At 43.0% G+C, this 15,875-nt stretch overlaps 1 protein-coding gene across 1 annotated transcript in view; it reads right to left on the bottom strand.

Annotated features, from left to right (window-relative positions):
- Positions 1-3,602: 3,602 nt before the first annotated feature.
- The window catches only part of ttll7 (tubulin tyrosine ligase-like family, member 7), a 60,053-nt gene continuing 47,780 nt past the window's right edge, over positions 3,603-15,875 (bottom strand). Inside the window, exons 17-20 of the mRNA XM_041040741.1 lie at positions 14,697-14,777; positions 12,425-12,585; positions 9,713-9,886; positions 3,603-3,723 (exon numbers count right to left, since the gene is read on the bottom strand). Of these exons, the coding sequence (XP_040896675.1) occupies positions 3,603-3,723; positions 9,713-9,886; positions 12,425-12,585; positions 14,697-14,777 (537 nt within the window). The remainder of the gene's footprint in view (positions 3,724-9,712; positions 9,887-12,424; positions 12,586-14,696; positions 14,778-15,875) is intronic.

Raw genomic sequence — 15,875 nt, 5'->3', positions numbered from 1 at the left:
AGCCATTCCTCTGGACACCTCACTCAGGCAGTCATAATTACAGAACAAATCACACTGCTCTTTTCCCTGTGTCATTTGAAATAGTGGCTTAAGTGCAAAAAAAAAGAGCAGATTTTTGAAGCTCGGCCATCTGTGTTTTGCACAAGAGCGAATGTGTGTGTGTGTGTGTGTGTGTGTGTGTGTGTGTGTGTGTGTGTGTGTGTGTGTGTGTGTGTGTGTCTGCTTCCTTATCTCATCTGAACCATCCACCTCTCACACAGCTCCCTGTTGGTTTTTTTTTTTAACTCTCCAAGCCGGAGAGGTCGGCTTAGGGCCCTGAAACTGGGTCATCTGGGTGTTGGTTAAAGGAACAAAAAAAAAAAAAAAATTGCTGGACACTGGCTGCAAAGCTGCCTGGATCACGTACAGGTAGGGGAGAAAGAGATAGAGCAATTGGTGGGATGGGGACGAGGGGAGTGAGGATTGGAAAGGTCAGGACAGAACAGCGCAGCCCCCGTTGCTGGGGGAGATATTTTTGGACAGCACGCCGGGGTCGCTGTGCCAGACTGTCAGCCCCTGCTCTCGTCTGGTTTGTAGGGGCCGCAGCCAAGACGGAGGCCGGAGAGCCTCAAGGTCACGCCCCGTACCTCTTCTGCTGACAGAAAGAGGGACTGAGAGAGGGATGGAAGGAGGACAGAGGGGTGCAGAGGTCACAAAAATCCGAACGCAGCGCCGCCGTTACAGGTCTAAATAAGACTGACTCAGTTTTTCTTGTGTGTACACACATCCGTGCAGGGGCGGCTTGCAGGTCACGACGGAACAAGAAGGGGCTGCTTGGTGCACACTCTTATTTCTAAGGCGAGTGACAGGTCAGGGGTGTCACCTGTCCGTAGGGGCCTCTGCTGTGAAATGTGATATCACTCAGTTGACCCAGATAGCTTTAGAGCGGCTCAAGTAATGTGTGTCAGGTGGGCAGGAAGTTTTAAAACCCATTAGAGTTCGACTGGATTTAAATTCAGTGTTTATAATTAATTCTGCTTGACTTTGCCTATTTATTTGTTTCACAGCTCTTACCTCCACTCATACTATCTCAGGTAAATAATTGTTTAAAAAATAATACTATAAAAAAAAACATTAAAGTTCCTCCATCAAAGAGCTATTTGCTGAATTATAATATGACTATTTGCATTTCTGCAGTCAAAAAATGAGAACATTTGCTGATGGGCCACAAGGAAGCAACTGTATATAATTCAGCAAAAAATGAGTAATAATTATCTAACTTTTTAAGGTATAATAGGCCATTTTTTCAGTAATTACCTTGACGCTGTTTGTGCTGCATATTTTTCTTATCATTTTCTGTCACATAACCCAACAATATTACACCGATTCTTCATTAAATCAGTTAGTTTATTTAAGTTCTTGTAGCGGAGTGGTTTAATCAAATACCGTATAACCACAAAGACCCCGGTTCAGTTCCAGTCGGGGACCTTTGTTGCGAGCCATCTCCCTTTCTGTCTTTGTTTTCTGTCTGTCTCTGCAGCATCAGCTGTCCACAGAACACAAAAATTACATTTATTTATTTTTTAATTTAGTACGTAACCACAATAAAATACAGACCGTCTGAACTTAAGCTCCACTTTGTTTTGTTTCCTTTTTGGTGGCCCTCTCTTTCATGCATTCTCTTTTGTCTTTTTTTATAATTTTATTATATACTATATTTTTTTATTATATATATATTTTTTTTAAATCTCTGTATCAGGGTTGTCTTTGTGTGTTCGGAGGATAAATTGAGAGCGAACTGCAACAAAATTGTCCATTAGCAAACTGATCTCTGGTTTGAGACAACAAATGACAAAAAGATGAAAGCTGTTTGTTTAAACATTTTATTGCTATGTAAAATTTAAAATCTCATACCTCAGATGAAAAAGTACTACTCTTAAATAACAAATAAAATCAGGCAAAATTAAAAAAAAACAAAAACATATTTGGCATTGTGAATTGATGTTCAGTGTGTGGGGAAAAGTCAGTTTGAGCAGATTTAGCACAGCTTTGTTGTGACGCTTATTAGTCAAAATTGTACTGTATTCTGTTGACAATCTACCATCTTTAAAAGTTTAGTCAGTGTATCTGATGGTGTAGTACACAGAGCCAAGTAAACTAAACATACAACACTGCGTTTCTCCCTACAAACATTTAATACTGTATTTAACTGAGGTCCTACAGTAGTTTTCAGGACATATTAACTTTAAATAAAACCCAACTGAACACATGAAGCAGATGTGCATATTATTGGCACATCCACAATTTCCCTGGCACTTGTACCTACAGTGCGGTGACAAAAAAGGCTGCAGCTGCTCGTCCCAGGCAAATCACCGCTGTTACAGTACAGTACATTTGGGCAGATGAGCTGAGTCATTCAACGTGCCGCACAATCTCTAAGTGATGCAACAACAACCTTATTATCCTTAACAAATCCGAACTTGAGACGACAAATCTAAAAGCAAAGTGTCTTCTCCCTCTGAGAGCAGCCAACACAGAGACACAATAATTAATGACAACACAGAACTTCAAGTATATTCCAAACGCAGCTTCTCTGTCTAGCCACTACATCTGGATGAGGGACTAAAATCTAGGCATGCAAACACTATTATAATGTGCACCCACTTTCCTCTCTCTGTGACCAACTGCAAAGTGCATATATCAGGAACTGGGTGCTCTCTGAGACTTAAGTTTGGCTCTTTGCGCTGTGGCGACAAAGTAATTTCATTCTCTAAGAGGCAAAGAGGCTTGGCTTTACTACATTGACATTCTAAACATTGTGTTGTTTAATAATAGTGCTGCACTTAATATCACACAGGTAAAACATGAAGCGTTAGCATTCAAAAGTTAAACATTTTGAGTTCTCCGGGCACCGTCTCTCTACTGTTACTCTGAACTGCAAAAACTAGAACATAAAGTGACGGTTTAAACATTTATAAACATAAAGCCTCTGAAATAAGTTATGAAATAAATTAAATTAAGTATACAGAAATAAAAGAAGTGATTACAGCCAGCAAAAATAAGCTTTTTTTTTTTTTCTTTTTTTACATCCACTTTCTCAAACAAGGAGTAGCTTTGTTGATATCATTTCATATTTGCATTCTGCATCAGCATTCACTGCATTCATGGAATACCTTACAAAATAAATAAGTACATAAATAAATAATCCTTGCATTGTTTAGTATTTGTTATTCTTTCCTTTTACAGTACCATGAATTGTAACTGTACAGTGAGAGGGTATAATACAGCAAGTACAATGAGAAAAGAGGGAGAAACCCATTGTCTGGTGTAACTGGGGATAAAAGGGAGGGTTCGAGGGAACGAGTGGTCTGCTGGTCTGAGCAGGGCCAAACTAAACTAAACTCAACAAGGCCCTTTAGCAATCCCAAGTCATCCGGCCTTTCGTTGTTGATCTTGCACGAGGGGATTTGGCCGTGGGAGAGGCTCCATTCGGTGTCCAGAGCTGCCCCAAATTCAGTTCCATACTGGGATTGCTGAGATTGGAGTTTGGCTGGATGTGAGTCAGGGTAGGGAAGCTGAGGTCAAAAGGCGAGGTGTCAGAAGCCAGGGTTGCCACGGTGACCTCAGAAGTGGCCCATCCTGGCGGCGAAAAGGCTGCGGGAGCGTGGCATGGCCGAGGAGATGCGGCCAAAGCTGGACGAAGGCCACTTCATGATAAACTGGGAGGTCACTGGCAGCAGATACCTGGACAGACGGACGAGAGCGAGGGACGGAGGGATTAGGGGAAAGGATGAACATAATGAGAGGATTAGATATGCAAAGGTCAAAATTTAGAGGTCAGGACGCATTAGTGCTCGGGACTGAGACCAAATATCTCCCACTTTTCAGATATTGATTCTACCATTTCTGGCCATCTCCATTTGCAAATTTCAGCTTTAATAATGGCCTTATGATTCCAAGATAACATGACATCACCTTCCCCTTGGAAACCAGAAAAAAGAAAGGAAAAACAAGTAAAGACTGGAGGCTTAAACTGTGAAATTCATATGATCTGGAGCTACCAGTAAGTTTCATTACTGAGTAATCTGCTAGTTATTTTTCCAATTTATCAATTAATGTCTATAGAATGACAGAAAATGATGGGAAAAAAAGCGTGTTATAATTCCACACAGACCAAGGTGACGATTTCAGATGACCACCAGTCAAAACCTAAATATGTTGAGTTTACTATTGTGAATAACCTTCATATCTGAAAAGCTGAAAATAACTACAGCAATTGTTCGATTATCAAAATAGTTGGAGATTAATTTTCTGTTATCGATTAATTGTTGCAGCTCTAATTTTGTGTAACGTACCAAATCTAAAATGCCATAGACATAGTACTATCAGTTACAGTCTTGTTTAAATAGGTTATATGCAGGTATTTATTGTATGTACCTGCTCACAGAGTAAATGTTTTTTTTTCTTTTTTTTTTTTCTTTTTTTTTTGTCTTTCAGCACAGCTGAATTCTCAACTTTGACCCTTAAATCTTTGGTATCATGAACAGAAAATCCTCACCTATCATTCCGAGGCATAGACGTCAGAACCTTTCTAAGACTTTTCTATGACACCTTCCACCGAGACAGAGCAGTGAGGCAGCTCCTGCTAACAGCGTTCCAGTACCTGAGAATGAAACCAGCGTCAGGTTGAGATAGAGTCAGGAGGGGCTGAACCCTGCTCCCATCTTCCTTAGTTACTGGAAATGAGTCAGATATGGTTGTCAGAGCAATGTCAGATGAGATGATCAAATCCTGGACAAGGTTAACTGAAGGTTATGTAAATGTCGGGGTACTGTTCAGAAGACAATGAGACACAGGTAGTTTGAATTCTTCCAGACTGATCAGTTGGAAGAATAACTTACATTTATGGGTTTTCGCAGAACACTTGTCATATTGTGATAATATGTATTATGTGACCTTAATGCCACATCCGCAGCGAGGATCTTTAGCTAATAAAAAGTACATCTAATACTCGTTTAGTTAAACGAGTACAATGGTCAAAAGAAATACTCCCTGTGGAAGCGTTGTGAGACGTGACAATCTAATCAAAAGGAAGCCACCGGGGCAGAGGATTACAGAGCGAAGAAATAATATCTTCTTTAAACGCTGGTGCAGAGATAGCACACTTTTCCCTCTGACAGCTCTCTTTCTTTGTGAAATAGCTCTTGGACAAATTAGCAGAGCAGCTTCTTCTTCTAAAGTCGACTGGAAAAAGACAAAAAAAAAAAAAAAAAACCTGTCGCTGAGGGCGTCCTCTTCAACCGCAGTTTCAGGCCCAGGAGAGTTAGGGAAAATTCAAATTAACTTCATTTAGTCCAACGAGAGTGTCCTCGAAACAGCTTCAAGTGGGCCGAAGGTATCCCTCCAGCACATCATGCTCGTCTGCGGCTGGACTCGAGGAACAAGGACTCAGTCTAGCACTTGTTCTTAAACTCCTCCACTCACACCCCAGAGAGAAGGACAGGATGTGCTTTGCTTTCCAGCCTTTCACATTTGCTCCTGTTAGGTAGCTCAAAGTTCAGTTTTTAGAAGCGACATTTAGTGATTTCATACCCTGATTTTGTGTCACCCCCTGATTCATTTCTGCTTCATTTCTTATGTTTCTCTTCTCCCCTCTTGGCTTATATTCCATCACCCTCTGCAATGAGATTCACTGTACATCCGCTGGGATCCCGTTCGTGGATTTGTGGTATGATTTCTCCTTTCTCTCCTCCGTTTCCATAAGGTTTTCACTGAAAACCTTGGGCCCAGGCATGGAAATAGTAGTCGATAAAAGGAAAAAAAAAAGAAAATCAAATATTGAACATTCATTGGGGGCTGAGTGTATGTTCTTCAGAGCTCCTCTGCTATTCACTTTGAGAATATTCTGCTCATAGAAAGAATCACGGTGGTGGTAGTGGCAAGGGGTGGGGTGTGGGGGCTTCTCACGTCCATGCGTCCGCTGTCTCTGCAGGCTATACTTAATTGGACCCTTATTCTGCATCTTCCAGGTTCATCCTCTTTTTGATCATAAAGAAGGTCTTGGCAACAACGTACATGTTTGAAAGCCTGAGGGAGGCTTGTTCATGCACTTGTGCTTTGATTGAATCCATCAGCTGACAGTTCGACAGAAAGATACTCTCCTGCTTCGATCTGCACTTGCAAAAGCTACAACCTACCACTGTTACTGACAGGCCTTCCACGTCACTCCTAAGTCCTCCATCGAGATGCAACTGCCACAGCGCATTAAGAGGAGGTCAGACAAAACGAAATACCATGGGTAAGGATGGAAGGGAAGGCTGCCATGATAGCTGACGCAATCATAAACCAAGAGGTACAAAGAGGCTTGAAGGTTATCCGCTGCCCACATTCAGCTCAACACCCCAATTAACCCTAATTACTGCCACACTTTTCAGACAGATGAAAGTTAATAAAATCTGAAACTTTTGTCATCATGGGGAAATTGTCTTTGGGTAGTGACAGTAATTCCAGGCTTAACAAGAAAGTCATTAGCAGAGCTATTTGGCTACTTCCTCTCATCTGCCCACACAGACTGAAGGACTTTTCTAAGACCCATGAGGCTGTTGACACACATGATCAGGCCACTCGACACAGGAAGGATGCTTGTACAAGAGCGGGCAGGTGTGGTCAACAATGGAGACCCCAAAGGCCTCAGCTAACACACACACAATTTGATGTGTGCCAAGGGTTGCCAAGAGCTGTATGAGTGTGTGTGTGCATTGTACATGCACAGGAGACAGTGTGTAGATGTTGAATTCAACTGAGCCACATTTGTCTGCCTGTATGATCTGTGATTTCAGTGTGAGATCCTGACCTACTATTTCTCTGGTGTTGTTGTCTGACATTCAGTTTAGTTCAGTCAAGCCGTGATGTTTGCCTAAAAAGGTAAAACTAATTTTTTTTTTTATTGCTAAATTATTTGTTTTAACTTTTGCTGTAAAGGATAGGGGCACATTTTTTTCAAGTCTGTCTTATAATAATACTCGCAAGCCCATGTGTTTCAGCATTTCAGCTAATGTGAGGGTTCAGCAGTTTGAGACAGACAAATCAGGTGGATATTTTCCAAAGTTACAGTGTTTTTAGTTAGGAAAAAAAACCTCTTTGTTTTCCCCTAGACAATGGGAAGACAGGGTTTTTCTTTCGTGTGTTTTTTATTTAAGAATGAGGACTTTGGAATTTGTCCCCCATCCCTTACACTGAAAAACATTTTTAAAAAAATTAAAAACTTATCCTTTAAATTTATACGCCAGTTTGATGTGAACACAGCTGACGGAGTGTGAGTCACTTTAGAGAGACGGATGATCGTTGTGTAACAGTCACGCGATGTGCATGCACGCACTCTCTCATACACACACAGTTTACCCTCTCATATAAACCTTATGCGTCAATGAGAAAATAATCCTAATTGCTTCTCAGCTATCTGAAGTGGCGGCGGGTTGCGACTTTCCCTGCGTGCCTGATGGAGAGATGTGAACCGCTTGTGTTGTCAAACTGCAAACCATACGATGTAAGCTGAGCCACTTTCTGTCTTTTTGTGACGAGAAGAGAGCGGTGCTTAGGCTGATCGTGGCACTGATGCGGTGCAGGTGAGGCGCTCATGTCCCACTGAGGCCATTCGCTCTGACAATGCACTCAGGCTAAGATGCTCTTGGTAAAAGCATTTGGGTGAAAGGTGTGATAGTTTAGCATGTGGCAGCAGCGTGATTGGCTGGTGATGTGCAGCAAGCTGGCCGAATGGTTGCGGTGTTGACAGTGCTCCAAACAGCCAGAATATGCTTCCTTCTCCTATCTTCTTCCTTTCAAAAACAGTTTACGGTTTTGGGCTAGGAATAATCTGATAATTTGAAACATGTTCTATTCAAATCCAAATATCACTTATTTGAATGTTAGTGAGGGAAAGGAGAAGAAGCCATGCTAGACTGTTGGTTGTGCAGCCAAAGCAACCATCATTAGGCAGGTGGGGCCAGGCCTTCGTTACAGCTGTGAGGTGGTAGGAGCAGCAGAAAGCAGTGAATAGGGACGGTGCTGGAAGATGGGGGGGCAGGGCGGGGTGGGGCGGGGGGGTTTAGCAGAACTAAACCAAGCAGAGACCTGCGTCGAGGGGCGAAGAGACGGAGGAAGAGGAGGAAGAAGAAGCGGCAGCGACAGCAGCGGGGGTGGAGCCATGGGTAGAGGCTGGTCCAGCAGCAAATGGCAAGCTTTTTTTACACAAACATATATAGACACAAAAGAAATAAGGAGAGACAGACCAATGCATGCTTAAAGGGCCTCTCAAGGATACCTACTGCAAATATATGGATACACCAGTGTATATCATTTTGTGCATGCTCGAGTTATTAAACCCAATTACAGTTATATCTTTAAATCCTTTAAATATTTATTCTTGAACCTCTGCTCAAAACAAATCAGCTGAAGACAAAATAACCCATAGCAACAATGTCAGATTAGTCAAAACATAAGTAGCTCAACATCTGTACACAAACCGCACACAGTCTTTTGTTTTTTTTTTTGGTTTTTTAAACAGCTGAGGTTTTTATACTGTAGGTGCAAAGTGATAGCCTGTTAAAATATGCGCAAGAGTTATGAATCATGTAAAGCGAGGCCCCAGGAAAAAAGGAGCTCTCTCTCGCGTAAGGTCATTTGCTCCACAGGCTCATCTGGGCTCTAATTGAATTAAGCAGGCCTCGGGGGGCCCCGGGCTAACCTGAACGCTAATCTGTGGGCCATTATTTCCTGTTAACAGCACTCTCCCTCTCTCCTTCTCCTCACCCACCTCCCTCCCTGTCTGCCAGCCCAAAGCATATGTGCTTTAAAAGTTCATTCACTCCAAACCTGAGCTGCTGTGTCTTGCAGGGATCAGCCTTAAAAATAGAAAGAGGCAGATTTATTTGTTTGTTTGTTTGTTTGTTTTATCGGGGTTACGTGATGAAGATGATGGCTTTAAGGCTCCATGGAGACAGGAGATGTTTCCTAAGAGGTTTAGCGATGATAGCTGTTCAAATCCAAGTTTGCTTGTCTGTATGTCAAAGTGTTCATTCATTTATTTTATTATTTTTTTTGCAATGCTATCTAAAGGGACTTTAAACGAAGTTTCTTACCACTGTTACTGTGGTTCACACTGATTTAACAAACTCCGCTATAATCAGTTTCTGTCTGGACCTGAATATCAATCATAGGTGGACACTAAAATACTGTAAATATTCCTTACATCAAGGTTGTCTCCTGTTTATCTTAACACCGGTTCAGTATCTCGGCGAGCTTCATTTACTGCCCCTGATATGTTGTTTTTTGTGCTACATTTTTAGTCTTTTGACACCATTTTGACCCTATGTATAGTGCATTACTTCACTCTGTAAACTAAGACAGCAAACTGAAGTGGTCTACTTACAGTATTTTTGCTGCACAAAATCCACCACTCTCTGGGATTTTCTTTAGCAGTAGTTTACATTTGCTCTTCAGGCATCAAGATGAATTCTCTTTGCATTGCAAGAGCTCAGCTTCTTGCACACGGACACTGACTGTGTACGGCCTGACCCTGGGACCTGCCAGACTCTTGAATCCCATCCTATCCTTGAATCTCATCCAGCCACCCTACTGTATAATGAACTATCTATTGCAGCCAGAATGCTATAAGAATCTTTCAAAAATAAAGAACTCAGTGGGAAGACATCAAAGGGTTGGGTGTCCTTCTCACCTGGTGTCATCCCATTCGGGGCTGAGTCCGGTCAAAGAGCCGCGGGACTCGGAGACAAACTTGTACACGACCAAAAGGCAGTCTCGACACAGCTGGACCAGCCGGCGGCAGCACTGCAGCTCCTGGGGTGACACCACCTCGCTGCTCTTACTGAAGATGGTCTCCCACGATGAACTGGAGTGCAGGCAGAAGGAAAACCCACACACACACAGAAAGAGTTCAGTAAAGTTAGCAGTTATGGATTGGCATAACCATTCATTCATCAGTATTCACAAGTATCCTGTACACAGGATGTACACTGCGGATTAAGTCACATACAGTGTAATGAGTGACCTTTCACTGTAGATGTGTGCATATACATTTACATGCACACACTCTCCCCCCCACACACACACAGGAAGAAAGACAGACACACAGAGAGGAAGGATGAAACAAATCCAAGTACAGTTAACCCCCTTTACAGCCCCGGACATACCCCTGACTGTGAAGGAGCTTCAGCAACCGAGACACACAACCCTGGGGGGTACGTTTGATGTCTACCCCCTTTCACTCCTTGGGAGGTGGGGGGTGCCTCCTCTGAAAGGTTTCAGAACTGCGTGTGTTTCCATTCTCTTCCTCTAAGTCGTTTTCAAAGCCTGTTGAATTCATCACCCACAATAGCTGCTAGGCTGTTTGATTGTTGTTAAGTCCCTTAGATAAAATATCAAACAAGACACAGAGAGGAACGGGAGGGGCAGGGGGGTCGGCCGCACTCGGATTTGGAGTGTGCTTTTTGGAGGTGCACTGGCTCGCTGTCACCACATGACATCAGGGCCCCCTGTTGGGTTCATCCATGTTGGGGCCATAGCCTGCTGTAGGGAGGGGCCGACGAAGGGCTAGCAAGCTAGCTGGATCATCCAGGGCAAGCTGTGATCAGACAAAGGCTGCATGGGGTGCAGCGTGCTGGGGGTAGCTGAGGCTAGGCTAGGCTAATCCTCCCGGGCCTGAACCCCTCCACCCAATCTTTTCTTTACCATTTTTACGACGTCTCATTTCCAGTCACTCTCCTCTCCGCTTTTTCTCTGTCACCGAGTCCCTCCCCTTCTCTCCTTCTGCTTATCATCCTCTTCATCTCTATCACCGGCTCAGTCCCTTCCTCACTCTCTCTCAATTATGACTGCCAAGAAAGAGGGGAGGAGGAAAATGGAGAGCTGTGGGCAGCGACTTTAGTTACACACTCTGAGCTCTCTGTGGCGAGGGAAACACGGCCACTGAACAACTGAACTGTAAAGAATATAGAGAGGAGGAGACACGAGAAGGTCACACCTTCACCACAGACGACAAGGCCACCAGCACAACAGCTGTCTGCATGTCAGGTTTCTATATATGTGTGCGTTGCTGCATGTGTGGGTCTGTTTGAGGGTGCTAATGTGTCTTTGACGAAATAAATGTAGAAGCAATCTGATGCATCTGAAGATGCCTCGTCGTGTGTGTGTGTGTGTGTGTGTGTGTCTTTGAGGGAAGCAAAATATATGTGTTTAAGAAAGCCAGCGTGAACCACCAGTTTTGTGTGTGTTTTTGTCTGTCTCATCTGCTGTTTTGGGATTTCTACAGGGACATGATCAAGTGGGCTGTCACTGCAGTGACTCATTTCATAGGAAGCCACTTTCAGTCACATCAAAAAAGCAAGAAATAAATAAATAAATAAAAGGAACCACATGAAAACTTCAAAGTACCAGATAACAAACCAAAGTAAAAAGAACTAAAAGGCCTTCATTCACCTTCTTCCTGCTTCTGTCCCACCCCTCCTTTTTCCTTGCTCTCACCTGTGAAAAAGCCCTGATTAACAGCTCAGATTTGTGACCTTAATTTGCACCCTGTCTCCACAGAGTAACATGTGTCTTTCATCACCAAGGGCTTTCAGGAAAGTGCAGCAGGGTCTGGTTGGTCTGTCACTCATTCTCTGTCATTCAGCTGGCGCTGCTTCCCCAGTCATCCTGAATAAAAATAGGAAACTGTCCCTGCTGTCATTTAAACTGGCACATAGACGAACACTGGGCTTAAGGACATGGGAGATTGCGTGGTGCGTGAACTTGTAGTTACGGGGGAAGGAAGAGTAGCGCTATGCAATGAATAGAGAGGTAACTAGCCTGGGGTGAGATCACTTATTTGTGCTGTTTCTGAAGAATTAGTTTCCAATAAATGATGATCATGGGAGTTATTTTTGATTCTCAGGCTAATTTTTCAATGTCTCTTTTTTTTGGTCTTGGTTTAAGCCATCAATGACAGTAAAAGTCAAACTTCCATTACAAGTCTTACATTTTTTTATTCAAAGGTGCTTAGATGAGTCTTTAATTTTGCTGACTGTAATTTTATTTTTGCAATTTTTTCTGAATCTTACAGTTTCTTTTCGATAGAGGTTTTGTGACCACAGAGCTGCAAACATCCACTGAAAAATGAATTGGAATTGTTGGCAGCTATGATTGTTTGTTCATCTCCATTATAGCACAGCCTTGCGTGAAAAAACCGGCTGGATCATTAAGCAGCATCTGTGACCCCTTCATCCCACAGCTCCCTGACATCGGAATTGTAGGGTGCTATGTCTGACAGTTTTTGAACTTTCCAAAACAACAAACAATCTGACAATTATTCCCACCTCCAATATTTTGGGCAGGTGTGTGGAGATGAGTGAGTAGGCAGGTCTTTTACATAGGTCTGCTCAAAGCGGCCTACCCAGTGTTGGAGAAGCAGTTCCACAGGCCCTGGCCATGACTCCAGAGCAACCGGTTGAAGACGCGGTTGAAGAGCCGGTAGAGGTGGAGGCTCTCTACGTCTGGCTCCCTCCAGATCCGCTGCAGTGCCGAGCGTACATTGGTACGAACAATGTCCAGCACCTGAGTGACACGGAAAATTGAAAGGCAGATGGAAAAAGAAAAAAGAAAGAGCGACACAGGTTTAAATCAAGCATGTGATAATGAGGGAAATTAATGCTGCAAGACAAAAGGTGACAGCATTTCTAATTGATATGCGTGAGTTGGCATTTATTCCAACTGTAATTTCTTCTTGTTTTTTATCTTACCTTAAAATTAGCAATCACAGAGGCTAATGGATTCACTCAGTAACTGAAAGCTTGCATTTATGAATAAATACAGTCAGATTCACACACGCGCACACACACATACGCACAGACTCGCAAACACATACAGTGTGTGCACAAAGACATCCTGAAAATCAGACCGTAGACACAAATAGCAAGGTTTTGATCAGGTTGATCTCTGCATGCATGTTGAAGCATGCACAGACACACAGCATATGCCTAGTTTGTGTGTGTGTGTGTGACTTTGGTAGAGGCAGGACAAAAAGTGCTAGGGCAGGCAGTGGAGAGCATATGGGAGCGGACTAATTGCTGCACCAACGTCAGTCTTGGAGAGAAAGTGTCAGAAGTTCCTGGGTGGTCTGAGAACACCTGCGCCATCCTTCCATCTTCCCCTCTTCGTTTTCTCATCCCTCCCCACCTCACTGCCTTCAACCCTTCTCTTCCACCCTTTTTCTTCCTCTTTTCACCCCGCTCAGAGTGCAGCACTGTGGCTCTTTTGACTTTGATTCCTCTCTCCTCATTACTGACATGCCCGTCTGACTGTGTGTGCGTGCATGTGTGTTTTGCGATGCGAGGAGTCAAGATTTCCCTACAGCAATATGAGGCAAGCGAGACACGCATACACACTCAGACAAAGTGATAGATGAGTAAACACACATACAGATATGTTTTGGTATGGTAATCAGATGGCAGAGCGGTGGGCGCTACATTCCTGACCTCTGCCTGCTGCTCATTAGGCTGCTCCACTCCAAATAAAACATCAGCTCGCACCGCCACAGCCCACAACACAGCCGAGCACAGTTGTGCAGAAAGCAGTGGCTGAGAGATCACATCATTATTGACACGCCTACTGGATGCCATTTCACGTCTTGTCCCTTCTTCTGTTTTGTTTACATCCTATTTGGTGTCTCTACCTCTCCCTGTCTGACATGGTAATGATCTTGGTGCATGTCTTTTTTTCTCTGATATTTGATTTAGGGATTATTTTTGTGTATTCAAAGGAACAGGTAGGAGCACTGACATTTTGTCATATTCACCAGCTTTAACAATGTCCATTTTATACAGAGCGATGGTAGCTCTGACTGTGTGGCAGTCAGGACAGAACTGAATTTATACAGGTGTCAAAGGATAAATGTAGCCCATTTGTAAGACTTTCAGGGTTAATATATCCAAAAATGAAGCATTACATCTGACAACAGTGATTGAGAACTTCACTGTTATTCATTTTTAGTTATTGAAGTGTTAATAATAAGACCAAGCTAGGGTTTTGTCTTTGACACACACTCGCCTTTTGTCTTTCTCAGGCACACAGAAATATCTCTGATCATTTTGCTGTGTGTGCTGCACCTTTCCTTCTTATGGGTATTTGCCCAAGGAAGACGTGTTGTTGGTCAAAATGCTGTTAAAAAAGCTGGGAGAGCTGTGATTCCCGTGTGCAGGCACTCCTTGTATCAGAAAAAAATTTTCCACAGAGATACCTGCCAGATTTCACCAGCTCTATCTACACAGTTGAGAACATTAGCCTGTCTTGTTCACGGCCACATTTCCACCAGCCCTTCCCTTACAGCTGTCCCTCAAACCAGGAGAATACAACAACTGTTCTACTTCAAAAGTGCTCTCTTTTTTCTCTTCTTTGGCGAACTGCCACTTGTTGTGTGTTGGGGTTATGATCTTGGCCACCTACGGCTTTTGGTCCAGATTCTTGCAAATATCAGACAGGTTTGAAATCACCTGGTGGCCCTGAAAGTGTTTTGAAACAGTTCATGGTGAATACTTTGGTCAGGTATTCTCCCAAACATTGGTAGCTACCATAGATGAGGAGCCAAACCGTCCTCCAGTTCTTTAGTGGGATAAGACAAACTGACTGACTCAGATATCTTGCAATGTCATTCCAGCATAGGGACCCACCTTCCGTTGCTTGGTGGAGTCCAGCTTCACTAGCCAATAGGAGGCCACCTTTGGTTTATGGTATTTCCAGTTGTCGAGGATCTGAGGGAGAAAAGCCAGGGTGAAATAAGTGAAAAACGATCTTTTAAATATGCAGAAAACTTCCATTAATACAGACCAGCACTCACAGAAACAGAATTACAATCAAACAAAATATTTAAAAACTCCCTTAGAGAATGACATAGGTGTGAATTAAAAAAATAAACAAACTCTGAAGTATATTTACATCCTCTTCATCCATTTGATTACATCTGTTGTTTCCCAGCAATATTCAGTCAAAGCCAAGGGTTACTACACTATTCTTACAGCGCTGTGCAGTTAAGTCGCTGCACAAAACAACAATAACAATGTGCAATAACAATAAAATCAACAGATCAGGCGAGGCAGACACCTGCAAAGATGAATTCATCTTTTTAAATTGAGCTCTGGCCTTGGTGAGATGTATTCTAAGGAGGTTTCTGGTAACATCATACTACTCTGTAGCAGCTTGTCACTGCCAAGCTTGAGTGCGCTGTGACACGGCACAGTTAAACTTGAAGTACTTTCTCTTAGTATTTTAAAACTATAAGGATGTGTCAGAAATAGAAGAAGGACCTATGGGCTAAGTGCAGAGCTCATTCCCACAGTCACACACTCACCCTGGCAGATTCAGTTTTTACACTTCAACGCAGACCTGGAACCTCTCAACACTGCTGCGTTCACCTGTCTGTTATGTAATGGCTTTTTAGCTTTCACACGTAGTTCTTTGTTTTGGAAAAGTTCCATGTTCAAACATGACACGACTTCTGCAGATAGAGCTGCAATGCTTGTGTGATATTTGGCATCTGGCACACGATAGTGTGTAACACAGGAAACACAACCTAAGAGAGGAGAGAGTGTTTACTGCAGCACATGCCTACGCTGTCGTGTTATTCTGTCTTCAGTGCGCAGGGAGAGAACTTCTGCAATTTTGGCATCAGACCAACTTCCAGCCAATTTTACAAAGCAAATGTAGATTTTATCTCTGTCCTCAGAGTCAAACCTCTCGCTTTAAAATGATCTCCATGCTCAAGGCAGAGATTTTCAAGCATCACTTCCTAATTTCTCATTCGTGGTTTGGAGGCTATACATTTACTGACAAAACAAGTATTTTTATCTACA

This window comes from Toxotes jaculatrix, chromosome 6 (assembly GCF_017976425.1).
Source record: "Toxotes jaculatrix isolate fToxJac2 chromosome 6, fToxJac2.pri, whole genome shotgun sequence".
Lineage (NCBI taxonomy): Eukaryota > Metazoa > Chordata > Actinopteri > Toxotidae > Toxotes > Toxotes jaculatrix.
The sequence above is the reverse complement of the archived record's forward strand: the minus strand, read 5'-3'. Positions and strand labels throughout refer to the sequence as shown.